The sequence below is a fragment of the Rhineura floridana genome, chromosome 17 (genome assembly GCF_030035675.1).
Source record: "Rhineura floridana isolate rRhiFlo1 chromosome 17, rRhiFlo1.hap2, whole genome shotgun sequence".
Taxonomy (NCBI): domain Eukaryota; kingdom Metazoa; phylum Chordata; class Lepidosauria; order Squamata; family Rhineuridae; genus Rhineura; species Rhineura floridana.
Genome location: NC_084496.1, coordinates 6,329,892 through 6,356,285, shown reverse-complemented (window position 1 = coordinate 6,356,285; position 26,394 = coordinate 6,329,892). Strand labels below are relative to the sequence as shown.

The 26,394-nt window shown below is 47.6% G+C and overlaps 2 protein-coding genes across 16 annotated transcripts in view; one reads left to right on the top strand and one right to left on the bottom strand.

Moving 5' to 3' along the window:
- GLYR1 (glyoxylate reductase 1 homolog) overlaps positions 1 to 1,960 on the bottom strand; it is a 44,058-nt gene extending 42,098 nt beyond the window's left edge. For 3 of the 13 annotated variants that reach the window (XM_061600435.1, XM_061600437.1, XM_061600436.1), the window contains exon 1: positions 1,512 to 1,955. In XM_061600435.1, coding sequence (XP_061456419.1) covers positions 1,512 to 1,564 — 53 coding nt within the window. In that variant the 5' untranslated portion in view covers positions 1,565 to 1,955. Of the gene's footprint in view, positions 1 to 1,511 lie in introns of all 13 variants that reach the window. The other 10 variants (XM_061600443.1, XM_061600446.1, XM_061600434.1 and 7 more) reach the window with 7 other exon arrangements.
- The window catches only part of UBN1 (ubinuclein 1), a 39,416-nt gene continuing 14,676 nt past the window's right edge, over positions 1,655 to 26,394 (top strand). Inside the window, exons 1-12 of one of the 3 annotated variants that reach the window (XM_061600432.1) lie at positions 1,655 to 2,216; positions 6,163 to 6,969; positions 8,769 to 8,855; positions 10,971 to 11,117; positions 12,798 to 12,932; positions 14,325 to 14,425; positions 15,936 to 16,374; positions 16,896 to 16,966; positions 23,268 to 23,397; positions 24,687 to 24,805; positions 24,995 to 25,129; positions 25,466 to 25,609. In XM_061600432.1, coding sequence (XP_061456416.1) covers positions 6,721 to 6,969; positions 8,769 to 8,855; positions 10,971 to 11,117; positions 12,798 to 12,932; positions 14,325 to 14,425; positions 15,936 to 16,374; positions 16,896 to 16,966; positions 23,268 to 23,397; positions 24,687 to 24,805; positions 24,995 to 25,129; positions 25,466 to 25,609 — 1,757 coding nt within the window. In that variant the 5' untranslated portion in view covers positions 1,655 to 2,216; positions 6,163 to 6,720. The remainder of the gene's footprint in view (positions 2,217 to 6,162; positions 6,970 to 8,768; positions 8,856 to 10,970; positions 11,118 to 12,797; positions 12,933 to 14,324; positions 14,426 to 15,935; positions 16,375 to 16,895; positions 16,967 to 23,267; positions 23,398 to 24,686; positions 24,806 to 24,994; positions 25,130 to 25,465; positions 25,610 to 26,394) is intronic. The other 2 variants (XM_061600430.1, XM_061600431.1) reach the window with 2 other exon arrangements.

The following is a 26,394-nucleotide window of genomic DNA, read 5'->3' as shown; positions in this document are numbered from 1 at the left end:
CTATTTGGTGACTTTGACCAACTCACTACCCACCACTTCAGATCCCTCAAAAAAGAACAGCAGCAACCTGAAACACAGGGTTGTTGTGAAACTTAAAAAAAATCAAGCAGTTATGACTTAAGAGCATTATTTAGATATTAACTATCATTCATAGATTTGGGTGTCATAACTTTGCTTTGAATACACATTACAAATTACAACCATTTTTAAATACACCATCACATTCAGGTTATAACAGTAAAACAACAATACCACCAGGAACTTCTCTCACTGAAATTAGTTGGTCCAATTAAAAGGTCACTGATGAGCCATCTTGACTCCTACCTAGAATTCCATTTCTTTAACAATAATGTTTAAGACCTGAACAGCACTTTGAATTTTCAGGTTACTTAGGATGCATTACTAACATTTCTTACCTGCCCCCCCCCACTCCTGCGGGAGAGTAAGTCATTGCCATTATCCCCATAGTGCAGCCTCAGAACTGAAATTATCAGGAAAAACTGGCTTGCTTAAGGCCACAATGTATTTGATCCAGGGACTTCCACTACACCAGCCATTCTCATGCATGCAGACTTTTTGGACTAGTTGTACTGGTGGGACATGCTTCTAAACAAGCACAGCCTAAGACTGGTGTCTAGGCTGTCTGAAAGATTAGCCTGCTGGCAGCAAAATACCCGTAGCTCAGTTTCTATTACGGGAGGCTCAACCTTCAATGGGGAATATCCCTCCCTCTGCCACCCTACTGCAGATTTCCCACAAACTCCCCCGCCCCAATTTGCGTCTTTAACTCAGTTTCGTCCAGTGTGGGAAGCAGAGAAGGGATCAAGTCCGTTAACTACTTGGTTACCTGTGCGTTTTGTTTAAGAAAACCGTGGTTGCCCCCAACATAGCTAAACGTAGCTGAAGTCAGGGGACGGCGTCGCAAGTTTCATTAACTCCCTTCTAGTAACCCGAGCAGCTTTTTCTCTCTCTTCCTCGCCCCCCCTGGTTCTCCTCTCCCCAAACAGCCCACCACCACATGTCGACAGTTCATCCCCTTCCCCAAGCCAACCACTTGTGCAGAAAACGCCCTTTTAAGAGAGCCACCCACTCCCCCCCCCCGCCGCCGCCACTTATCGCCTTCAGGAGATAGCAAACCTCCTCGCTAAGAGGACAAGAAGAACTTCTCCCTCACCCCGCGGCCGCCGCCTGCTTCAGGCCACTCGAAAGGCTCGACGAGCAAAACATACCTCCCCCCAAGCCCTCGCTTAGACCGCCTTGCGCCTCCCTGCCTCCTTCCTTCGCAGGGCTCTCTGTCCCCCGAACAGCTGAGAGTGCCGCCTGCGGATTTATAAGAGGCAGGCCGGAGGCGAGCCGAGCCGAGCCAGGCTAGCTCCCACCCCAACCCCCAACATTTCCACAGAGAAGGAGGCGGCGGCGGCGGCGGCGGCGGCGGCGGCCACACTTTCTCTCTCGCACACACCCCACCCCAGGCTCGAGGCCTTCCTCCTCTGGGCAGCCCCGCAACTCACCACACCAGATCTCCGAGGCGCAGGTTCACAGGAACAGCAGCCGCAGCCGCCATCTTCCCGACCCAGCCGGCACCGCCGCTGCCGCGCCTCCTCCTCTTCTTCCTCCGCCACACTCCTCCCTCCACAACCAGAGCGGGCAGCGACGACGATTCTTGAGGCGGCGGCGGCGGCGGCGGCAGCAGCAGCAGCGGCTCCCCTCTTCCTTCTCCCCTCCCCCTCAGCCGCACAGCCTACCGGGACACCGGCGCTCGCGCACACCCCTCCCTCTCTGCTCCCTCCTCTTCCTCCTGCGTTTTTCCTCAACAGCAACACAAGACGGATTATGGGAGTAGGAGGAAGGAGGCGTCGATGGGGGATACGCTCTACGCTAAGAACTCGGCGCGCCCGCTGATAGGCCGGGCCCCTGCATGTGACGGCCCGCGCGTGCGCCACCTTCCTCCCCTCCCTTCTCTCTCACACACAACAACAAAAAGCGAGACAGCTTTTCCCTCGCTTAACTGCAACCCTTAGTAGTATAAGCTTTTATTCTCTGCTCCTTCCTTCTCCCCCTGCACGTGACGGGGGAGAGACTGAGTGAGGCGTTAGTAGTAATAGTAGCAACAGCAGCGGGCAGGAGCGGCGGCGTTTGTGGTCGAGAGTAGTGGCGGCGGCTGAGGCAGAGGCGGCCGGAGCGTTGTGAGGCAAGCCGAAGAGGTGGCGACGCCGGTGAGCGCTGCTTTCGGGTAGAAGGCGGGAGAAGGGACAAACCTCCCCAGGCGCTCCAAAGCGCCTCCCTCGTTACCAGGGGCAACGGGGCCTGCATCGCCGGCTGCGAATCACCGGCGCCTTTTCTTGTCCTCCACCCGCTTTAACTTGGGCTCGAAGCTGGGCTCCCCCCCCATACATGATGAATAGGAAATATGTATGTGAGGGGGGCGAGGGTTGTACTCGCACCCTGGACGGCCGCCCTCGCAGGGGGCTGGGGATTATCGTGTCTGTTCCTTTATTTATCTCGGCTGTCAGGGGAGCCTGTTGGGACGGAGGCGAGTTGGGTCGGGGGGGGAGGGAAAGGGAACCTTTTCTTCTCTTTCCTTCTCTTTCCTTTTCTTTTTTAATTGCGACTCTTAAAACTTGCTGGAGGTTCTTCTGGGAGTTTTTGTGTGCGTGCGTGTGCGTGAGTTCTTTCCATAAGCGCTGGCTGCGACGGCTAAACCAGGTGTGGGGAGCATTTATTTATGTATTTATTTATATGGTTATTAAACTTATATCCCACCCTTCCTCCCAGAAAGAGCCCACGGCAGTGAACAAAAGACTTTAAAACATATTAAAACAAAGCATCTTTAAAAGCCTGTTGCAACAAAGCTGCCTTAAAAAAACAGCTTTAAAAATACCTCTTAAAAAGCAGTTCAGCAGTTCACAATGCTTGATTAGTCGGCATTCTGGCTGGGGCTGGTGGGAATTGGCGTCGCAACCATATCCAGAGGACTACAGGTTCTCCAACACTGGCATTAGGCAGATCTATCAAGGTATTACTTACAGTCTTACTGGTTTGCAAGTGTAGATGGCACAGTGAGGCTTCCTTATGCTGGGGGCAAGTAACAGGGTAAGGTCAGGCATCTGACCTGTCACCATGAGAGGCAGAATGTTGGTGGGGCTAGATGGATCTTGTTCAGATCCAGCAAGGCAATGCACACATCCCTGTGATCTTAATACTTCACACTTGCATGAGTTATGTTTCTTAAGCATTGAAAGCATGCCACACGTGCTATTTCATTCATCTTTCTAGGCATCAAGTGTGAGCCAGTGGTTTTATCTGTATTTGTGGGGGCTGAGGCTTGAATGATGGCTTGGTCAAAGGCCATGTTTTAAGCTTATGGCTGAGATGAACTTTGAACCTGGGACGTCCCAGCTCTGCTAGACAGTGCACCATGCCAACTTTTTTTGCTGCCTTTGAGCTTTAGCTCTCCAGTACTGCTGCAGTGAACCTCACTTGGAAGAAGAAAAAAATGGTTATAAACTCCAGGAAGGAAGGAAGAAAAATTGTCCTGTTGTCATGGGGACCAGAAGCATGCATATCTTTAACTCTGTGGATATGGAAATAAATCTGGCTAAATAAGGGAGGTGCCAGTGTTATTGATCTTGCAGACTTAATTCTGGTTGTGTGTAATTGCACTGATTGGAAAGATGATGGGATTTTGTTTTTTGACATTTGGGCTTCAGAGCCTGTTGAGGAAGGAAAATTCAGCCTTCCCTCAGAGATCACTTGGGAATACTTTAATCAATATGCTTATGAAATTAAATGGCTTTCGTTATTTTCACGTATTAAGCTGCAGGTACGGCCATACTTACATTCTATAAATCAACAGGAGGGAGCTCAATTGTGGAGGAGGACAGTAAATATAAAGTTATTTTAGTTGCACATACTTCGGCTGTGAGGGGCATAGGAACTAGAGGGTTGTGAATTCATGCAAAAGATTGGTTTTGAGGAGGGATTTGATGGAGCTAAGAGCATCACATAAGTGTTTCAGGAGGCATTTCCAAGTATCCAGGGTGGCAAGGGGGAAAGGATGGAGTCATTTCTGGGTGCAGGAAACTTTCAGACAGTGGAGCTGGAGAATCAAGGTGTAACTGAGACACTGGGGGTGGGCAGTGCCACAAGGACTTTAAACATAAGGATGAGAAGCTTGTGTGGGGATTGGAGTGGAACATTGAGATCTCAGGAGGGGTGTTGCATGGTCAGAGTGATAGGAGAGAGTGTGCTGGATAGAAGGGAGGGACCCAAGGTAGGGCAATTGAAGATCAGAGGATTGCTGGTTTCAAGGCAAGAGACAGCGAAAGTGTTAACGCTTTTGCTGGTGGAGGGAGAGATGAGCAGAAGTTTGGTCTATGTTTGAGACCACAGTGAAGCATTTAAGTAGAAATGTGGGATTGGAGGGGAGGGGAGGGAGAAAATCCTGGGGTAGGATAGTAGTGCCAAGTGTCATCAATGTGTAGATGGTACTGAAATACGTGATTTTTTATGAGTGCACACTGTCCCTTAATGATGAGAGCAGAATATAGAGTCAGACTGATGCTCTATCTAGCTCAGCATTATCGATTTTGAGTGGCAGTGGCTTCTCAGGGTTTTAGACAGGGAATCTTCCCTATCCCTATTTGCAGATGCCAGGCTTTGAACCTAGGACTTTCGGCATGCCAAACATTTGCTCTTTTGTTGAGCCACAGCCCTACCAGAAGTGGAGGAACAGAACCTAAGGTCACGCAGTGAATTTCGTAGTTGAACAGGGATTTCAGTCCAGGTCCCCCAAGTCCAATGCTGTATCTCAGGAGTGAGGAAATGGCAGCGCTCCTGATATTGCTGGACTCCCGTTCCCATCAGCTCCAGCCAGTATGGCCACTGGTCAAGTAAGACGGCCATTGCAATCCAACAACATCTGAAGGGCTACAGCTTTCCCATCTCTTTCTCTGTCCTGCTGGCTCTCTTAATGAAGCGTAAGCCTAGTCCCTCAGAGACTTATTGTTTTGTAGCAGGTACCCCCAAGGAAATGACTCACGCAAATGTAGTCTCCCAAGCACATTGTTTGTGTGCATCTCACTTTCTCCAGTATGGGAAAACAAAGTGCCGTGTGGCTGCCTTATTGTGAACGTTGCCATTCAGTGGCAACAGCTCTAGCTGTAGATACTTTATCTGAGCACAGTTCATCACTCAAGAGGTCACCGTTAACCTCTCTTCTCCTCAGCATTTAAAGGGTTTTCTGTTTGCCAGTTTTCACTCTAGAAAATGGAACGTCTAATACCCTATGTAATAATTTTGCTAAATCATCTTCTACGGGCATGAGCAAAAGGGAAAACATTTGCATCTACCGTCTGTCAGAGCCCAAATCCTGTGTGTTGACCATTGTGTGTTACGTACTACTGTATGTCAGTCACTGCTGATCACATTTTAAAAAGTGAGAATTGCTTTGCTGGGTTTAAGGCTCAGGTCGCTCAGCATTCTGTTCCCAAATGTGCTCCTGACAAGGATTGAAGAAGGGGATGATAGTGACAGCAAGCCCTGATTCGGCCTTTGCAACTGGGAAGGGCTAGCATGCTTTCTGTGAACATGGAACTTCCTTTTCTGCCTCTTGTGGCTCATAACTGTTCCCATGTGTGTTCTCTGTGAGTTTTCCCCTTTTCTGGAGTCCTTTGTGCTAGCATCCCATGGCATTAAACCCTGCAATTGAGGGGATTGCAGCACCCCATGGCAATAAACCCTGCAATTGAGCATTGTATGGAAAAAATATTGGGGGAGGGGAAGGCTGCAGCTTGGTGGTGAGCATCTGGTTTACATGCAGAAAGGCCCAGGTTCAACCTCCAGCAACTCCAGGTAGGACTGAGAAAGATTCCCTGCCTGAAATCCCGGAAAGCCACTGCCAGCCAGTGTAGACTGAGCAAGATGGAACAATGGTCTGACTCTGTATAAGGCAACATCTTATGTTCCTATTTGAATGGGCATCCTGAGGTCTCTTCCAGTTACCATGTACAATCACCAGTTCGGCACAGTGTTAGACCTGCCAGACTTGCATCATTTGATATATAGTCGATACATGCATTAAACAAAAAGTGTTTGTGTGTGTGGAGGGGGGTTCATCCATGCTGGTTTTTGTGGCTAGAACTTTCTGATTTTGTCTTTTAGGAATATGAAGAAACGTCTTTGGAAGGAGGTTTCTGGAGCACTGTTCACATGCCACAGATCTGGATTCGTTCGGGTCTGAACGCTGGCAGATTGGCATATGCTTCCCACAGAAGGCCAGAGCAAATGTGTCCAGTGTTGTTTGCATCATGCCAGCCCCCAGCATGGGAAGTGCTCTAATGCCAGTTGATATAGTCCAGACTGACATTTGTATCCAAAGTCGCAATGGAACCGATTCTGTAAAAGTTGCTCTGTTAGAAAGCTCTTCCTTTCCTTCATGCTCAACTTGAAGCAGTGTTGTGCTGCATAAACATTAAGGGCCCACAGGTTAACCTGTAAAAGTGTGGCTATGGGATGATTCTTCACCTCTGGTGAAACCAGACATCATTGTAGTGGGTTTTTTAAGGTGGAGTCTAGCATCATTTTTGATTTCTGCATCTGACATCCATCTCTCTTGTGTGTGTTTTTCCAATGGCGATGCCCTCATATATACACTTGTGCAGCCTTTGGCCTAGACTGACAGAAACCATGCCATGAGAACAACTCTACGTTGGTGTAGCCATGACGGAACCCCACAGGGTCCAGCTCACTTCTCTGTCTGGCTCGCTGAGCACCACTTTACTGAAAAAGCCTCGCCGGGAGGACGTCACAGGAACAGAGCACCCCCAGGAATCTGAACCTGCTGCTGCAGCGGCTCGCATTGCCCTCACCCTTTTTGAGCCAGATCACAAGCGCTGTCCAGAGTTCTTTTATCCAGAACTGCTGAAGAACACTCGTGGGAAAGGGAAAAGCAGTTCCACAGGAGAAAAAGTATGTGTGTGTTTTTTGCTCTCTAATGTGTATCCTTCATCTGTATGTTTCAAAACACCCACAACAAAGCCTTGAGATTTCCCTTATCTTTTTTGGGTGGGGGCAGGATTGTTGCAAAGGTAGGGCCTTGTTTTTTGGTTTGTTTTTATCATTTTATGAGAGTAATGCTATTTACAAAACAAAAATATTTCAAGTCTTGTGTGCCCATATGTTATGGAGATGCTATCAGGAAACTATAAGCTATAGATGGATCTAAGGGAAAAATACATGTAATTAATAGAATAGGATGGGAATAAGAACTGGGATGGTCTGTTTCAGACCAACAATGGAATAAGGTCTGCAGTCAGGTGAATAGTTCTTCATTATCAATTATCAATGACGGAGGTGCAATGTAAGTTATTGTTGAGACGATATTTGATGCTTTTAAGGCTAAATAGAACCTATTTGGTAAACAGCTTTAAATGTTGGAAATGTACAGCAAGAAATGCATACTTGTTGTATATCCGGTGGGATTGCCTGAGTGCAGCTAACTGTTCGAGACACGTAGTACAGACTCTCTCTGACGTAATGAGACTGTGTTGAGACCCACTCCAATGCTCGATTTCTCCAATGTAGTTGAAAAGGAGGTGGGGAACAGATTGAAGCCACTTGTATATATTCTGTTGGTAGCAGCCAAGATACTGTGAGCTAGAAAATGGAAGAACCAACAAGCTCCACCCAAGCATGAGTGGTTAATGAAACGTCTGGAATTGGCAGAAATGGACAGGCTGGCTGAGTTAGTTCAAAGAAGGGAAGAAAGGTTGCAGAATGTTCATTTCACTGAAAGATGGAACTGCTTTGTTGAATATTGGAACATAAGATATGGATGTGGTATGACCTTGTTTTAAGGATACCTGATGTTAGTATTTGAGCTGGGAATGGAATTTGAGACCTTTGGTTCCTGGATTTGTGTTTCCTGAATTTGTGTTTACTACTAAACAATACCCAGGGCTTGAGTACAACCATGATTACTGCTATCTTTCAAGCACCTACATTCATTAGACCTTGTACATATATCAAAATAATGAAATAGGCCCTGCCCTCAGGCTCCCAGTCTAACCCCCCCCCAAAAAAAAAATCACGAAGGAAGGGAAATGGAGGGAGATCGACAGTATCAGAACAGAGAGGAGAGTTCTTATCAGGCATTGAAATCCATTTACTTAATGTTCTTGCTGCTGATTTCCCTAGGAAGGGGGAGAGTGGGACCTCCCATAAGCCCACCCTTCTGCTGGCTGTGATGGACAAGAGTGCCCTTTTTCCTTGTCACCAGGCAATTGAAATTTGCTGAAGAATTGTCTCTGCGAGGGAGGGGGATCAAGATAACCTGGGCTGATGGCTTCCCTTTGCTTGTGTTCTTGCTGGAGTGGAGGGCATGTGACCACCCAGTAGTCTTTGATGGGGAGGCAATTTTTCCATATTACATACATCAACTCCCCCCTGTACCCTTGTGATATGCTGCAAAAAGATAACAGTAGTGAACAAGGTGCCCAGCATCAAAGTGTCCTATACAGTGTATGCAGAGCTACTGCACCAAGTCATGTACTGTGAGGAAAAAGGAACCTCCTGAATTGGTAGTTGGACACAAATGGGGGGAAATTCCTTCCCAACCCTAAAAAGTGGTAAGTGGCTAAATCCTGACCATGAAGCAGAACTCACCCACTGAACATGCCAAAGCTCATGTCCTGGCCCTCTGATACAAGAGACTTCTCTTTGACTCACTTCTGATGTTCCTCCACCTTTTCGCCTCCCCCACCCTACAGAAAAAAGACCTTGCTGATCCCTTCAATGATGAGGAAAAAGAGAGGCACAAAGCAGAGGCGCTTGTTAGGAAGCTGGAGGAGAAATATGTAAGTTTCTTTATTACAGTTTAGTACCAGAATCAAGTTTTGGTTCTAATGTTCTTCATAGAAATGCTGTCAAACGTTCAGTTGCATCTAACGTCAAGGTAGTTGTGTGTGTTCTCATTTTAGGAGTGTATACACAACTAAGCACTACGGTGGTAATTAGTCATGACTGGTGCACGGGAAAGTGGTATGTACAGCACCAGTGATTGGGGAATATTAATAATGCCATCCTGGGCTCCTACTGGGAGGAAGGGCAGCATAGAAATCAAATAAATAAATAAAATTGGCATTTTTTAAAAAAAACTCACACTTGCTTTAAAGAGCTCAGGGCTGCGTACATGATTCTCCTCCACCCATTTTATCTTCACAACAACCCTATTGGGTAGGCTGAGCTAAAGGATGAGTAGCCTAAAGTCACCTAGTGACCTTGAGGCTGAGTGGGGATTTGAATCTGGGTCTCCCAGATTTTTGTTCAGAACTCTCACCATGACACCAGGGACGAGAAGATACCAAGCATGTGAGATTTGTTCTTTACTAGAACCCAAAGACTCGCCAACTGGAGTCTGGTGTGAAAGACATAGAATAAAAGAATTCAGAGTCCATTTGTTTTGACTACCAGAACTAAGCAGAGCTCACAGCCCTTTCACACAAAAATCCACTCCTGGTTATCCACACGCAGACACCACCACTTTTCTTCCTTTGGCGGTATAACTAAGGGAGGAGGGAGCCATTGTAAGAATGACTGGGAAGTCAGAAGTGCTTGCCGATCTACTTCAGATCACCCAGAGATCTTTCAGCAGGTCCCAATCTACCTTCTGCCCACCCCTGCACCACACCATGCTGTCACTCTAGTGCTATAGACATAACCAGTGGCCAAGGGGCATTACGCCGCCTCCAGTCTTGCCTCTTGTAAGGGAAGGTTTTTTTAAGGGCAAGGTATATAAATGTTTAAGAGAAATAAGTTAAGCTATCCACAGTGTCTGCCTCAAGGTTACTGCTGGCAGTATTCCCCAAAGGGTTTCATTTTACTGAAGTGTACCAGATCAAGATACAGTACCCGTTATCTTCTCTGTATACGAGCAAGGAAGATGAAATCATCCCCGATGCTGCTGTTTTCCCACCAGTGATAACTGGTTGACTCCCATAAGAGCTTTGTTTTTGTTTTCAATGATAAATTCTGTCTCCTTCTGAAATTTCACTTTAAAACTCTGACATTAATGTCTGTGGCTATTTCTCCAATGGTGCAGGAAGTAATAGTGGTAATATTTAGCAGCAATATAAAGCTTTCCAGTGTTGAAAGGGGTTATATGTAAAATCTTGCAGTCCTTACACTGGCCCTGCGAGGGAGTCAATATTACCCTCTCTGTTACGGATGAGGGCTCTGAGGCTGAGAGAGTGGTTTTCCTAAGGCTGCTTGGGAAGTTCATGCACAGGCAAGATTCAAATTGGGACCTTCTGATTGATTGTTCCCTCCTTTTAGACATGATGCTACACTAGCTCATGTATTGTTTGTATTAGTATCTCACCCTCACGTCAAGTAGTTCGGGAAGCTGGAAGCAGGCTCAAAGGTCCAACTCCCTGCTGACACAGAAGATTTAGTATTATAGCATACCTGACAGTGTGCCGATCCTGGGAGATGTAAAGCTGTTTCCTTTTATGCTTATGACTGCTTTGTTAGGCAAATTGGTGAGACAGAAAGTGTGTTTGTCTTCCCAAGCGAGCCTCGCTGTTAAGCAGAGATTTCAGCCTAAGCCACCCCAGTGCAAGCCCAGCACACTGAATAAACCACACCTATACATCTCTTGCTAATGCATTGCTGGCCTTGACCTGGGTCTGATCAGAGATTTATGGCCAATAAAATCAGTAGTTTCATGGGTTAAGCTTAAGCAATGTAATGGAAAGTTGGTTTGGTTTCAGCATCCTTCTGCTTGGGAAGGCTGTTTAGGGGAAATACTCTGAAAACTCAAGATTTGTGCGGGCTGTGGTATACTGGAATTCAGTTCTAGGCATGCATATCAGCCCTTGCCACCAGCAGCAGGTTTTGAAGGTTTGGGATTTAGCAATGCAGTTTCTTTCTTTGGAGCCATTGTGGGCTAACTCATCCTTTTCTTATCTCAGGGTGGAAAGAAGCGCAGGAAAGACCGCGTTCAGGATTTGATAGATATGGGATATGGATACGACGAATCAGATTCCTTCATTGATAATTCGGAAGCAGTGAGTAGCAACGGAGGGAGCTCTCCTTTATGGCTCCCAACCATAAAGCAGGTGATGATGCTGTTTGCCCTGGCGGCAGCAGGTGCCCCAGACAGGGTCAACATCCAGGCCCCACATGCACAGAGACCTGTTCTGGCAGCAGTGGTTCCAGGTTCCACAGCTGTGCTTACCCCAGACTGCACAGAGGGCAGCGGTAGGCATTTGCGCCAGTGCCTTAGCCATGCGGTATCTGCCTGGAGTCTGAGTGCCACAAAGGCCCACGCTGCTGCTTGTTAATCTGCCAGAGTCTAGAGCAGGTGGGGGCAGACCTTCAGGCTTGTAGAATTGTCTTTGTTTTATAGATGGATGGGTAGATGGATGGATAGATAGATAAATGTCTACTAAGTAGAGCCAGGTGTCAAATAGTGGCTTGGGAGGTGGACCAGTCCTGGGTTCTAGCTCATGTTAGGCCACCCCAGGGTAAGCCCATTGAAATTAATGGACCTGACTAACTAGGGCTGCGCATGGCTCTTCCGATCCGAGTTTTAAACCCTAATTAAATATGTGACTAGGAGGGGGGTGGGGGAAGGAGAAGTGGCAGCTACTGGTAGGGCAGTGCAGGTAGGTTGGCATTGCTTACCTGCCTTCCCAACACTTGATAGAGGCAGGCCGTGTAGCTTACTTCCCAGCACTGTGCATCTCTGCCAGTTCCTGAGAGGGGGGAGGGGGGAGGCAGCAGGGAGCTCCATGCTGGGAAGTCAGGTAAGCAACGTTCCTCCAGCCCCGTCCCACCGACTGCTACTGCGCCCGCTTGCTTGAAAGGAAGTCCCAACAAGATAAAGGGGCTTTACTTTCTAGTAAGAATGTACGCCTGCCTCTCCTTCTTCCCGCTGGCCAGTCGTCCTCCCTTTTGACAGCCCCAGGTGCTCTGACTTGACCCGGAGCGATCTGGGGCTGCCTCAGTCCAATCTGGCCAAAGTCCAGAACTGCCTTGCTCAGTTCAGGCTTCAGCTGAATCCACTGCATGGCCCTATGACTAATGTAAGTATTAATTTCAGTGAGTCTACTCTGCATAGAACTTAGCTGGATACAGCCTTAACATTAAAGAACAAGGTGCTTTTGAGCACATGTCCAAACCAGGAATTTGCCCTTTTCAGTAGTAGAACTGAGCTCACAGTCCTTGTTAACATACGTGCACACCCCTGATTTTTCTCCAAGTTTTTTTCATTTCAGTAGCCTATTTGGGAGAGGGAACCTATTTGCTGTTGCTGCTGTTCAGCAACTGCCACTTGGAACCTCTCCCTAATCTACTGCAAATTGCCCAGAGATCCATCAGTAGATCTGCCCACTCCTTCCCTAGAGGAGCATTGAGGGAATCTGCATGTGCGCTCTGAGCTTTTTCCTTTGTTTTCTTCCCAGATTTGACTTGCAAACTAAATTTAAGCATAAATGCTGAGGGCATGGGGAAGGGTTGGTGGTGGGAGTTATTGCACCCAGAATGAGCAGGGGAAGGGCAGGGTCTGTGTATGCATCATAGTCAAGGAGAAGGTTAGTAGAGCTGAGGGAGGAAAATTAGTTATTGCTAAATTTGATTAATATACAGTAGGATGCATATATAAGAATCTGGGATTTTCGCATGTCCAAAATGACTTCAGGCCTATACCCTGGAAAGATGAGCATGTACACATACATTCTGTCTCTCTCTCTCCAGTTTTGCCAAAATGCTGACTGATCTCTCTGCTTTATCGCCAGTACGATGAGCTTGTTCCAGCATCTCTAACAACCAAGTACGGAGGCTTTTACATCAACTCTGGAACTCTACAGTTCCGGCAAGCTTCGGAGTCGGAGGATGACTTTATCAAAGAGAAAAAGAAGAAGTCTCCTAAGGTCTGGAACTAAGATGCTGTGATGCTTCTCTTTCTTGTAAGCCTTCAATAAAGTGTAGTAGTGTTCCTGATCATAAAATGCGACAACGGGGTAGGAGGTGTCCCTTGCTTCCCTTCTCATCTTTCTTAACTTGAAAGAAGCTCAGATGCTGAAGTCCTGTGTGAAAGTACTTAGGATTAAGTCCCATTGAATTTAGCAGGGTATACTGCCACTTAAACATGCCTAGCATTAGGCAGAAAAGTTCTCTGTTGATTGCTCTTCTTTTTTACCCCACTTCACGATTATATCTATGCCGCAATCATGCGACCAGTGCAGCGTGAGGAAGCAACTTCCTTGCATGAATCAGGCCCCAGTTATCTCCTCTGAGCTGTTCATCAGACAGGAAACTTGGCAAGCTGATTGGCCTTCACTTAACTCCTCCAGTAAGTGTCTAATCTGAAAACAAAATGTGAAGACCATCTCTGTATACATTTATTTGGAATTAGATGCTGCTGTGTTCGGGGTAGCTTACTCCCAAGTAAGTGTGCCTACGATTGCAGCCTTAGACTTCCTTTGTAGGGAGAAAGTTATTATTCGACTCCATAGAGTAAATGTGCACAAGGTTGGTCTGTAAAACCGACAGGCAACCCCCTATAAACAAAGTAGAAAAAATAAAGTAAATAGAGACAATGATCAGTGTAGAGGACATAAAATCCATCAATGCACTCTGAACAAATCAGGAAGTAGATGGTTTATAACTTCCTCTACATAAAGTTCATACTGTAAGCAACGCAGGGTGCTCTATTTCACTCAGGGTGATAGTGGCTGAGGTCACCTCAGTTCCTGGCTTTCCCTCCCCTTAAAAAGAAATGAAGGTCCTGCTTGTCTGTGGCTTTTAGTTCATGGATAGTATGAAATTGATCAACTTGTTAGTCATAACTAACTCAAGTCCATTACTTTCTTCTGGTCTATCCTGTGTATGACTTAGTGAGATCCAGCCCACTAGTTGCATTCTTTGGATGATTTCACTGGATGTGGGAGTTGAAAAGGATGCAGAATCTATCTTCTCTCATTCTCAGCATCCTCTACCATGACTCCAAGCTGTTGTCTTAGGATAGGGGCCTTCTGGGAAAGTGTTTTTGCAGCCTATTTTGGAGGTGGAGGTGAGCCTTAAAATAACCAGATATTCTCTGCTTTCAGAGATATTTCATCTGTTCCTTTTTCCATTGTGGAAATTAATTGCTTGTTAGCAAGAGTGTATTTGAATGGCTTTGCATACCTGAGCTGGTGCAGTAATCTTAATTCCAGATTTCAGACTGTAAACCTGCAGGCAGCTTCTGGCTCTTCCCATATGACAGCAGAGTGTTCTCAGGTGCTGTATAATAACAACTATCATCATTGTTTAATTCCTAGAAAAGGAAATTAAAAGAAGGTGAGAAGATGAAGAAGAAGAAGAAAGATGATTCTTATGACAAAGAAAAAAAATCTAAAAAATCTAAGTTTTCCAAAACTGGGTAAGAGTCTGCCATTTGTATTAAAGGGCTTTTTTTGAAAGATGGATGTCTCATTCTTTTCCCAGGTGGAGCTTCATTGGTGGGGGCTGTATCCTACTCATTCTAGTAATCTATAGATTTTCTTTTAAGTGTTTTGTTGTTTGCAGACCCAGGCTCCTTCTGGGAGGAAGGGCAGGATGTAAATTAAATAAACAAACAAATAATACTCAGAGTAGATCCGTTTGAACTAATGGGCATGACTGCTTTAGGTCCATTAATTTCAGTGGGTCTACTTTATGTAGAATTGAACTGGCTACAGTCCAGGATTTTTAAATGCGAAAGATTAGAAGAACAGGGTGCAGAGATTAGATGGGAAATCTAAATCAGGCTCAAATCACATTTTAGCCATCAACTTCCTAAAATGTTACTCAAATCTCTGAATTCCATCAATAGCCCAGGAAAGCTGTGGGGAGTGAGCAAGAAAAGGATTATGAATTATTCTGTGTGATGCAGTAATCAAGGCTACACAGTTTTTAAAAAACTAGTTGCTGAGAAGTTCTTATGCCTCAGAGTCAATTCAAGTGACCGAGCAGGCAAAAGTGGAGTCACGTGCCTGTTAAGAATTTCCTTTGTGATAGGATAGCCAAATAAATAACGGCTCTAAAAGAAACAACTCTTAAGTTCTTGACTTCCACAAATGCACTTACAGTTGCACAAGAAACTTTCTTTCATCTGCCCTCTTAAATAGCAGTTACCAACACAATAAAATTCTCGTGGGTTGCAGTTAGGACAGAGGACATTTCCTTGCCTGAGTAGCTCTGCTTCAAATGATCAGTGATTGTGAAATTTGGCAAGTTTATTTGTCTTACTCACAGGCTGAAAGTTTGTGCATACTTACCTGTGAGTTAGGTCCATGCAATGTAGTGCAACTTATTTCTGAGTAAATATGGATTGCTCTGTAGCGCAATCCAATATTTTTGGAAAAATCATTAAAAATAAGTGAGGTGATATCCATGCACACAAGCAGTAGTATACCCACAGCTGACCTGCTTGGTTGGCAGGTTCTGCACTGAACCCCCAAACTGCCTTTTAAACACAAATGGAATTTCAGTAGTGGTTTGGAGAACTTCTTCTCTGGATGTGTGGATTGGACTCATGAATCTCACTTGGCTGTATTCACTGAGTTCTTTAGAGAAGCACATTTCAAAACTTGGAATGTTTAAAGACCAGGTTTCAAACTGAAATGAAACAAAGCATTGTTACAGTTTTTTGGAATTATTATTTATTGTTTATTCAGTTGATGAATCATCTATGCTGTAGCGTCTAGGTAACTTAAAATAAAATGTCAAATGTGACTTGAAAAAGACATGGTAGTAATTACCTTTGTTTGTCTGTCCACAGTAGGCCACACTGGGTTTATTAAGAATAACCATTTCTGGAGCATTGTAAGCACTGTACTACAGTTCTGGCTGTAGGTGGTTAAATGGTTAGACATCTAGCCCCTCTCTTACATGCCTTTTCTCCTTTATAGTTTCACAGCCCTGAATGCAAGCAAGGAGAAGAAGAAGAAGAAATACTCGGGATCCCCAAGTTACAAGGAAATGTTGAAGAAATTTCAAAAGGAAAAGGAAGCTCAGAAGAAGCGGGACGATGAGCCGAAGCTGATTGTCCCTTCCCTGGCAGAAACGCCAGCTCCCCGGGAAGTGGAGAGCATGCCCGATCCTCTGCTGTCCTTCTTCGGCCACAGCAGTGACAATGAACTGCTTCAAGCAGCCTCAGCCATGGACTCCCTGACTGACCTTGATCTGGAGCAGCTTCTTAATGACTCTCCAGAAGAAAGCCCTTTCCACGACGTGGAGGATGGGAGCGACCCCCTTGGGATGGGCCTGGAGCAGGACATCAGGCAGCCCCTCTCCCTCCCTGAGGGACTTCCAGCATCGCTGCAGAAGCGTATTGAGGAACTGGCACAGGTGCTGCTCATGTTTCTGGATGTGGCGAGTCCTCTGTCTGTCTTACACACCCACAGAGGAAATAATAGAGAAGGGCAGGAGTTATGCGCGCCAGCAAGCCACCTTGTGTTGAGCCAGACCACTGGCCTGTCTAGCTCAGTATTATCTGCTTATTTGGTGGTGCCAAGGGCAGAACCTGTGCCCTTTTGCATGCAGTGCAGATACTCTCCCACTAGGCTACGGTCCTCCCTAGCTAGCAGTCACACATTCACATTGTGGTTGTCACTTGCTTCCATGCTTTGAAGAGGTTCTTCTAAGTCTAGATAAATCAGCTAAAAGCAGATGTTAAAACTGAAATGGCAAAAAGGCAGGCCAAGCAAAAAGATCTCATGTCGCTTCTGAAAGATGTTCAGACTTTGGGGGACCCTCCAAAGCAGATTGAAGTTTTTTTTACCTCCGCCTCTTTTTTTCCTCTCCCCTTGGCCATTTTCTGCATCTCTGTTGCTTATTAACCATTCTGTGTTTGTCTGTTTATGAACTAGGCTGCCAGGGCTGCTGAGGGTGAAGGGAAGCACAAGTTCTTCAACCAGGACGTGAATAACATCTTGCTGGAGTAAGTCTTCTTCCCAAATGTACCACCCGAGCCCTGTAAGCACAGAGTGAATGCAGAGCAGAGCTCCATAAAGCAGTTGTAAGCAGAAAGTAGTTTTAGGGTTACCGGTAGATCTCTGGGTGACTAGCAGATGGTTCTCACTCCCTTCTTTCATGGATGCCAGTGAGGTCTCCACGTGGGTTATAGTCCCCAATCAGCTCGAGACAGGAACCTGTCATAATTTTTTCTTGGCTCCTCCCCTTCTTACTGAGGTGATGCCAGTTCTGTTCCTGTCTCAGCTCGGGCAACAACCTTTGGCTGTTTTTCTCTCACTTCTGTAGACTATCAGCCTACGGCTCCTCTATTTTCCTTCGTTCTTTTCTATACTTCTTATTATATTTCTCTTCCTCTTTTCGTACCTATTCTTTCTCTCCTGGCTGAGATATGGAAGCACTGCCGTCTTCTCAGACCGCCAGGACAAAAACCTTAGAGGAACAGGGCAGCACACAGTGGCTACTGTGGTCGGATCCCTGCAAGGCCATAAGGGGTCAGGGCAGCACTCAGCTCCTGCTGCAGTCAGTTCCCGGCCGCCGTCTGTCCCACAATCCCAGAACAAGAAGGGACACAAAAAATCAGGGCAGCACCCAACTCCTGCTGCGGTCAGTTCCCTGCAGATATTGGGCATGACGGCAACAGCTCCAGCGGACGCGCAACGTCCGGCCAGGGAGCATAGGCAAGAAGCCTCACGTCAGAGCATGAATTTCGCTGCTACATCGCGGCACAGCTCTAATCGGGGTGGAGGCCTTCTGTGCGAAGTGAGCCTTTCACCACCGCCTACTGCCTCTTCCAGCTCCCTAATGATTTTTCCCGCCGAAAAGGCGGCGGTGGCCATCTTGAGTGGCACTCAAGAGGCGTGTTCGATAGAGCCTGCAGTTCAGCGCCATCTACTGGAGCAGCCGGACGACAGCAGATCGGAGGATGAGGGAACGACGGAAGCCCATGGGCGGTATGCCCCCCCCGTCTCTCCACCCCAGCTCTCTCCTCATCCTTGCCAGCTCCTTTAATAACCTCTTCAATGACGCTGGCACAGTTGTTTTCGCCTGACGTAATTCGGCAACTTAAGCAGGCACTATTAGAGGAGGTCCCACCATTTACTGTGATACCCCCCAATACTCCACAATGCCCACAGCCTATGGCAGTAGCCGCCCCCCCCCCCATGTAAGAGACCACGCCAGGTTGCCAGACAGCTTTCCCCTGAGCGGACTTTGGTGGCTATGGGTATGGGGTATTATGAGCGGGACCACCAGGATGCCCTATCAGAAATCGGATCTACGGGGTCCATGGATGACGGAGAATGGACCGATGCCTCAGAAACAGAGGCTCAAAACTCGGTCAGACTATTTTTGGAAGTTCATTTTGAACCATTATTAAAAAAGGTGATTGCTTCCCTGGAGCTGACTGCTCCTTCTGAGGAACAACCTACTTTCTCCAGGCCAGCTATGCTACTGCCTACTGTTAAGACCGGGCCTAAGGGCATTCCGTGCCCACCTATGCTGTTGGCTAATATTCAACAGGAGTGGGAGCTACCGCTATACCCCAAAAGAGGGACTAACTAGGCTAATAGACTATATACCTTAGAACCCAGTGTTATGGAACAGTTGCGGGCCCCAGACGTGGATGGGCCTATTACTGTGCTCCTGTCACATTCGATCTTGCCACGGGATGGGGATGCTCATCTCAAAGATCCCATACAGCGCAAGTCAGATCTAGCACTTAAGCGGGTACATGAAGCGACGGCTATGTCCATAAGAGCCTCTGTGGCAGCTTCAGTATTCTCTAGGGCATCACTGCTGTGGATTGAGGACCTAGCCCAAAATCAGGAGCTGGAGGTCTCCAAGTTACAAAAGTCCATTTTAAAACTCTCATGCTGCATGGCCTTCGTAGCAAACGCTACTATGGATTCCTCACAATTTGCAGCCAGGGCTATGGCCACGGCAGTGGTAGCCAGGCGCCTAGTATGGCTTTCACACTGGGATGCGGACAATGCATCCAGATTTAATCTAGCCACGGCTAAATATACAGGTGGGAAATTATTTGGGGAAGACAATCTGGCGGAGGTATTGGTGGACAATAAGGATAAAAAAGAAAGTTATGCCCTCACAGGGGAAAGAGGAAAGAAAGCCATTCCGACGCTATACTCCCACTTTCCAGACGCGTTCCTTTCGTGGCTCAAGGCCCTTCTTCAGCAACAGACAGAGGGATTTAAGAGGCTCCCGTTTTCCCTGGCAAAACCAGAAGCCTCCACAGAGATTCCACCAGAATAGACAGCAGTCCTACCAGACTAGGCAACAGCGTCAACCACAACAACATTTCTGACTCTATACCTGTCGGAGGTCGACTCAATTACTTCCTAAACCAATGGCAGACAACAACAAAAGACAAATGGGTCCGGAGCATTATCAAAGACGGGTACAGACTGGAGTTACATCAGTATCCACCCCCACGTTTCGTCTTCTCACACAGACCAACATCACTACAAAAACACGGAACATTCCTAGCAGAAATAGAGCACCTTCTACAAATCTCAGCTATAGAACCTGTCCCCATGGACGAACGGTTCTCAGGAGTGTACTCCCTCTTCTTTTTGGTGGCAAAAAAGGACAGTTCATTCAGGGGGGTGCTCGACCTCGGGTTTGTCAACCAGTTCCTGAAACGCAGGACTTTCTGCATGGAAACTATAGCTTCAATCAGAGAGGCACTCCAACCCCAGGACTATTTGGCATCCATAGACCTCAAGGAGGCCTACCTGCACATTCCAATTCACCCCACGCACAGAAGGTTGCTCAGGTTCACATACGACAAGAAACACTTTCAGTACAAAGCCCTGCCGTTCGGACTTGCCACGGCACCCAGGATCTTCACCAAGGTGCTGGCAGCAGCACTCTCAGGCCTACGTCTGAAAGGGGTGCACCTCTCCCCTTATCTGGACGACCTACTTCTCAGGTCTCAGTCGTTTACCCAGGCAAACAAAGACTTAAATCTTACACTCAGTTTCCTACAAAACCACGGTTTTTTAGTGAATGTTCAAGAGTCACCTCTACCCCACGCAATCACTTATACACCTGGGCACGGTGATAGACACCCTTGCTCAAACTATAACGCTGGCGCCACAACGAATCCGGGCCATCACAGACCTAGCACGCTCCATACGCGACCAAACGAAATCAGACTTGATGCGCCTGGCAAAACTGCTCGGGATGATGGCATCATCTATAGCAGTTACACCATGGGCCAGACTTCATTCACGTCCTCTTCAACATCTTCTGATCAAGTTCCAGAGAGACATCGCCTCGAGGCGACACCGTGTGGTTGCCTTACCACACAAAGTGCGTCAGTCTCTCACCTGGTGGCATCGGGACTCGAATTTGTCCAGGGGGATCCGGATACAGAACCCGCCTCGCGCAATAATTACTTCAGATGCCAGCCTCGGGGGCTGGGGGGCTCATTATATGGATCTCTTTGTACAAGGACGTTGGAGTCCACCAGAGACAGCCAGGCCCATCAACTGGCTGGAACTGAGGGCAGCTCACCTGGCGCTGAAGCATTTCTTTCCCAGTCTTCACTACCCCGATGTATTGATCAAAACAGACAACACCTCGACCAGATCATACATAATGAGGCAAGGAGGGACCCGATCCAAGCTCCTCAGCGGAGAAACAATAGCCATGCTGTCCTGGGCAGAGCAGCGCCTTACATCTGTATCGGCGGAATACCTGCAGGGAGCAATGAACGATCGGGCAGATTGGCTCAGCAGATGTCAGATATTCCCAGGAGAATGGGCACTCAACAGAAGCGTCTTCCTGATGGTTCAACAACACTTCGGAAAATTAGAGGTGGACCTCTTTGCCTCGGACACAAACTATCAGATCCCTCGATATTTTGCAAGATTCCACATGCGTGGGGCGGAACAGATAGACGCACTGACGGCGTGTTGGCCACAGCTCCTACTGTATGCGTTTCCACCAACTCCTCTCCTCGCCAGAGTCCTCAACAAGATCAGGAGGGAAGGGGCGCAGGTGGTCCTGATAGCCCCATACTGGCCGAGAAGACCGTGGTTTGCAGACCTAGTCCAGCTGTCTGTCAGAACCCCCCTTCCACTTCCAAATCGACACGACCTGTTACATCAGGGACCAGTCCTCCACCCAGACCCAGCCTGGCTTCAGCTAGTCGCCTGGAGGTTGAACGGAGCAGGCTGTTACCATTAAATATTTCACCTGATGCGACAGCAACTATCCTGGCGTCACGTAGGCCATCTGCGCTCAGGATATACCAATCCACTTGGGCAGCTTTCCTGCGTTGGTGTACAGCGCATGACACCAATCCTATGACGGCATCCGCACCACATATCCTGCAGTTCCTCCAGGACGGCCTCCACCAGGGTCTACGTCCTAACACCCTCAAACGTCAGCTATTGGCGCTTGCATCCGTTCTATCTTTAGACGAAGGGGTCTCTCCAGCGTCACATTCGCTGCTCAAGAGATTACTAAGAGGAGCAACCGTTATCAGCCCTCCAGCAGTGCACAGATTTCCTTCATGGCGCCTCCATACAGTGTTGACCGCACTACAGAAATCTCCATTCGAACCCCTGCAGACGGTTCCTTTGCGAATACTCACCCTCAAAGTCACGTTCCTCATAGCAATCACGTCAGCACGCAGGATATCAGAGATTCAGGCTCTATCAGTGCAAAAACACCTCTGCATTTTCCATAACAATAGAGTTGTACTGAGGATCGACCCTAGCTTCATACCAAAGGTCAGGTCACAGTTTCACCTGCAACAGGAGATTGTGCTGCCCACGTTCTGCCCAAATCCTAAACACCCCATGGAAAGGGCATGGCACTCCCTCGATGCGACGAGGGCGTTGAAGGTATACATCAATAGGACAGCTCAATTCCGTAGATCGGAATCTCTGCTGGTATCATTCCATCCTCCGACTCTAGGCCACAAGGTGTCAAAATCAACTATAGCTAGATGGCTAAAGGCATGTATTTCCTTAGCCTACAGATCACTCAGTAAACCCGTGCCACAGGGAATCACGGCGCATTCCACTAGAGCGGCAGCCACAACAGCGGCCTTTTCAGCTCATGCCCCGTTGGAGGAGATCTGCAGGGCAGCAACTTGGGCCTCACCTTCGTCGTTTACCCAACACTACAAAATGGACTTATACGCATCTGCGGAGGCCGCATTCGGTCGTAGGGTTCTCCAGCAGGTTCTTCCTCAATAGACCCACCCTATGGCCGAGCTTTGGTACGTCCCACGTGAAGACCTCACTGGCATCCATGAAAGAAGGTACGGTTGGACTTACCGTGAACGGTGTTTCTTCACGGATGCCATGAGGTCTCCACGACCCTCCCTATGACCCTCCCATCTGCAATCTGTGTTATCTGCTCTTATTCTGTTGTTATATCTTCTGATTTGTTCTTTCTATGTTACACTGAGGTGAAGTTCCGAGCTGGTCAAGAAAGAGAACTGGCATCACCTCAGTAAGAAGGGGAGGAGCCAAGGAAAAATTATGACTGGTTCCTGTCTCGAGCTGATTGGGGACTATAACCCACGTGGAGACCTCATGGCATCCATGAAGAAACACCGTTCACGGTAAGTCCAACCGTACCATCTAAATCAGGCTGCTGAAAAGAAGAATGCGGGGGGGGGGTTTAACCCGGAGTGGCATTGGGCCTAGTAGAAAAGTAGGTCCAACAAGCCTGAAGGCAGTCTACCCACCCCAGGCATAAGGCTTCACTTCTTTGGACTATTCTGCACGATGTACAGACCTGGGGCTCTATCTGCCCCCATAGCCACATACTGCAGCCTGATACATAGTGGGGGGGAAGCTGTTTTTGTGGTATCCCCTTTCTGGAGTTTAGATAAGGCAGTCTAGCCCCTTCCTGAGAGAGTATTGACTCTTCTCGCTCGCTAAGACTTTACAGAGTGACTCTAAATATTAACCGAATCAGGAGTCTATGAACTCTTGTGACAGGCAGGTGATTTGCAGAATTACTACATTCACACTCTTTTTAAAAAATTCAGATTGATTTGTGACTGCTAAATAATATGCCAGTTAGAGTTTGCCTTTACTGTTTGTTGCTGTTTTTTATTGCTTATTATTTTTGTTTGGTGTGTTTTTAAATGTAAACTTTGTTAAGGACCTTTACAGTGCTTTTGCTCAGGTTCCCTTATTCCGCTATCAAAAGTGGAGGGGGGGGGCATTTGGAGAAGCCCAGTTGGATGAGAACAAACTAGCTCTTTCTTTTGCTGTCATCAGTATTGAGCTGCAGACTCGGGAGTTGAATAGCCAGATCCGCTCAGGGGTGTATGCTCATCTGGCCTCCTTCCTGCCGTGCAACAAAGACACCCTGGTGAAGCGTGTCCGCCGGCTTTATATCTATGAACAGGTGAGTTGTCATGGAAATACAGTGCCACTGGTCACTTGTAAGGCAGGGGCGGGGAACCTTTTCCAGCCTGAGGGCCGCATTTCCCTTCTTGGCAACCTTCCGAGGGCCAAATGCCAGTGGTGGGTGGGGCCCTCCATCCGGGCAAGCAAAAAAAGCACGATCAGAGTTCAGGAGCGCATCCCAGCCAGGCAAAAATATTCAAGGGCTGGGGTGACATGGGAGGAGGAGGGTATATGGCCTGGGGAGCATCCAAAGGGTTTGAAGGGTGGCATTTGGCGGCTGGGTCTGAGGTCCCCCATCTCTGGTGCAAGTGATCGCTGTACCAGCCTTAGGAAGGAAAGTCCCAAACCACCAAGTGGAGCCTTGAAGGCCTCTTTCTGGGTTTAATGTCTGCTCGTGAATAGGGGAATGTGTGCTCAGTTTCGATGCTTTTGCCGTTTGTCGCACGGGAGGAAAAAATAACGTTAAGCATGTTCCTGCATGAGGACTGGCCTAGGTTTCCCTTCCTTTACCATGAGAAAATGTTTATACCCCTTTTACAAATAGTCCAGAGTAATTTACAACACACACAAGAATGGAGCCACACAAAAGACACTACAAATGTCACCACGTGAAGCAGCTTCAGGTTAAAACAGGAGATGACCCAAGGTCAGCCAGGAGCCTGTTGGACAGGAAAAGCTTTGCTACTCCTCTGAAAAATGTAATGAGGTGGCTTTCCGAAGGAATTTGCTGCTAGAGGAGGCAGTGATGGCCACCAACCTGGAGGGCTTTAAAAGAGGATTAGACAAATTCATGGAGGATTAAGGCTATCAGTGGCTACTAACCACAATGGCTTTCTTCTGCCTCCATTATCAGAGGCAGAATCTCTGCATACCAGTTGCTTGGGATCGCAAGTAGGGAAAATGCTCTTGCGCTTGTGTTCTGCTTGTGGGTTTCCCAGATGGATCTGGTTGGCCACTGTGAGAATGAACAGGATGTTGGACTAGATGGGCCATTGCTCTGATCCAGCAGGCCTATTGTTTCCAAACTGCTTTGGGAAGATGGTTCTGTAACTTTGGAGCCTTGCCCGAAAACATTTGGCTCTTGCTGTCTGAACCTGCTCAAAAGATGGATACCAAGCAAGCAATGCCTGGTAGCCAGACCTAATTTAGTGGTTGGGCTTAGATAGGTAGACTGCAACAAGGATGCTTTCTCCCACCCCACGCATCCACAAACCTTCTCGGTGCCTATATGGATACAGCTGAGCATGAATGCAGGGAAAATCTTTAATTCTTTCTGTTCTTCTGCAGGGGGGTCGGATGAGGGAGCCTCTTCAGAAACTAAAGGAAGCCATTGGCAGGGCGATGCCAGAACAGATGGCCAAATACCAGGAAGAATGTCAAGCGCACACCCAGGCCAAGTTTGCCAAGTATGATTTTTAACTCTTGGTTATTTTGTTTTCTTCTGTTTGTGCATTCCAACCTCTCTGCAGTTCTTCCTACATATCCAAAATTTACACTAGGGTTAACGGCATGCTAGGCATCTTCAGAGAGGCAGCATATCTTGGAAGCAGGTCTGTTGGCCCTGCTGCCCTTCAGTGTCACTCTCCTTCTGTCAGGATGCTGGAAGAGGAAAAGGACAAGGATAAGGATCAGAGAGAGCGGGTTTGCTCAGATGACGAGGAAGACGACGACAAAGGAGGGAAGCGGATCATGGGACCCCGGAAGAAGTTTCTGTGGAACGACGAAATCAGGTTGGCAGAGTCAAAGGGACTGGTCTGTTGTTCTTTTACAGCCTTGTTCCTGGGCTTCAAGGGAGCCCAGGAAATACATGTACACCCGCCATTGTCATCGTCATCAGAATGACTGTTTCCCCGCCCTTCACCCAAAGATTCCAGGGAGGGTCACAACAGTTCTAAAATACAGCATTAAGAACAATTAAAAACAAAAGCAGTATTAGTATTAATAATTAGATTTCTTAGTTGCTTGTTACCCAAAGATCTCCAGGGGACTTACAACACTTAAAAACACAAACACACCCCACAGCAACACCCCTCCCAACAGCCTTGTCTGAAACTTCCTCCCTCCAGGGACTTGCTGTGCCAGGCGGTGAAAATCAAACTGGATGCCTACGACCTTGAGAAAAACAAAGCTCAGTCAACAGAGGATTATGTGAAGGCTTTCCTGGATGCGGAAGTGAAGCCACTTTGGCCAAAGGGCTGGATGCAGTCGAGGTGAGAGGGAAAGTGGCTGAGCATAACCATGTGCTATGAGTAGATACAGCCGAGGCAGCCCCAACATCCAAAAGGGACTTCACGCCAAGGGTGGGGGAGCCTAGGTTCCTCCAGAAGTTGTTGGCCTCTCAAGTATCCCCAGCCGTTGGCCATGCTGGCAGGGGCCGAGTCCGGCAGCCTCTGGAGGGATGCAGGTTCCTCAGCCCTGCCTTTGTTGTGGTAAGAGGCAACCCCAGCAGAGTGGTCACTTTTTTTGGCAAGAAATCAGAGCTGAACAACTTCACTGATGTCCTTAGTGCGAGCCTGTGACACAGTGGTATGACCGGGGCTAGAGCTTGTTGTCCCGAGTTTACACTGCAGAGGTCCCAGAGGTCGTTGGACTGTGAAACACTAAAAAAAGGAAAGTCCCCCGTTAGGAGAGCTCTCAGCTGAAGGACAGCAGCTGCATGAACTTGAATGAAAGGTAAATACAGTCTGTCTTGTTTGCTCTGAGAGGAGTAACAGGAGTGGACTTAAAAGAGAGGTTGCTCCATGCATTGCCTCCTTAAAGAAATCTCTGGCTTCCTGAACCCATTTTTAACAGTGTAAGGGGGTCCAAGTGGAAACTCATACGGGTTCTCTTTCTTCAGAAAGGCAATACCCAAGGGAGCGGAGTGCTTGCCAGTGGCTCCCTTGCTGCTCAAATTGCTGGCTGTCTTTGATATATGTACCTAAAATAAAAGTGAGAGGGGCAAGTCATTATACAGGATGATTTCTTACCCACATCAAGTGCTGCCTGCCTGTTC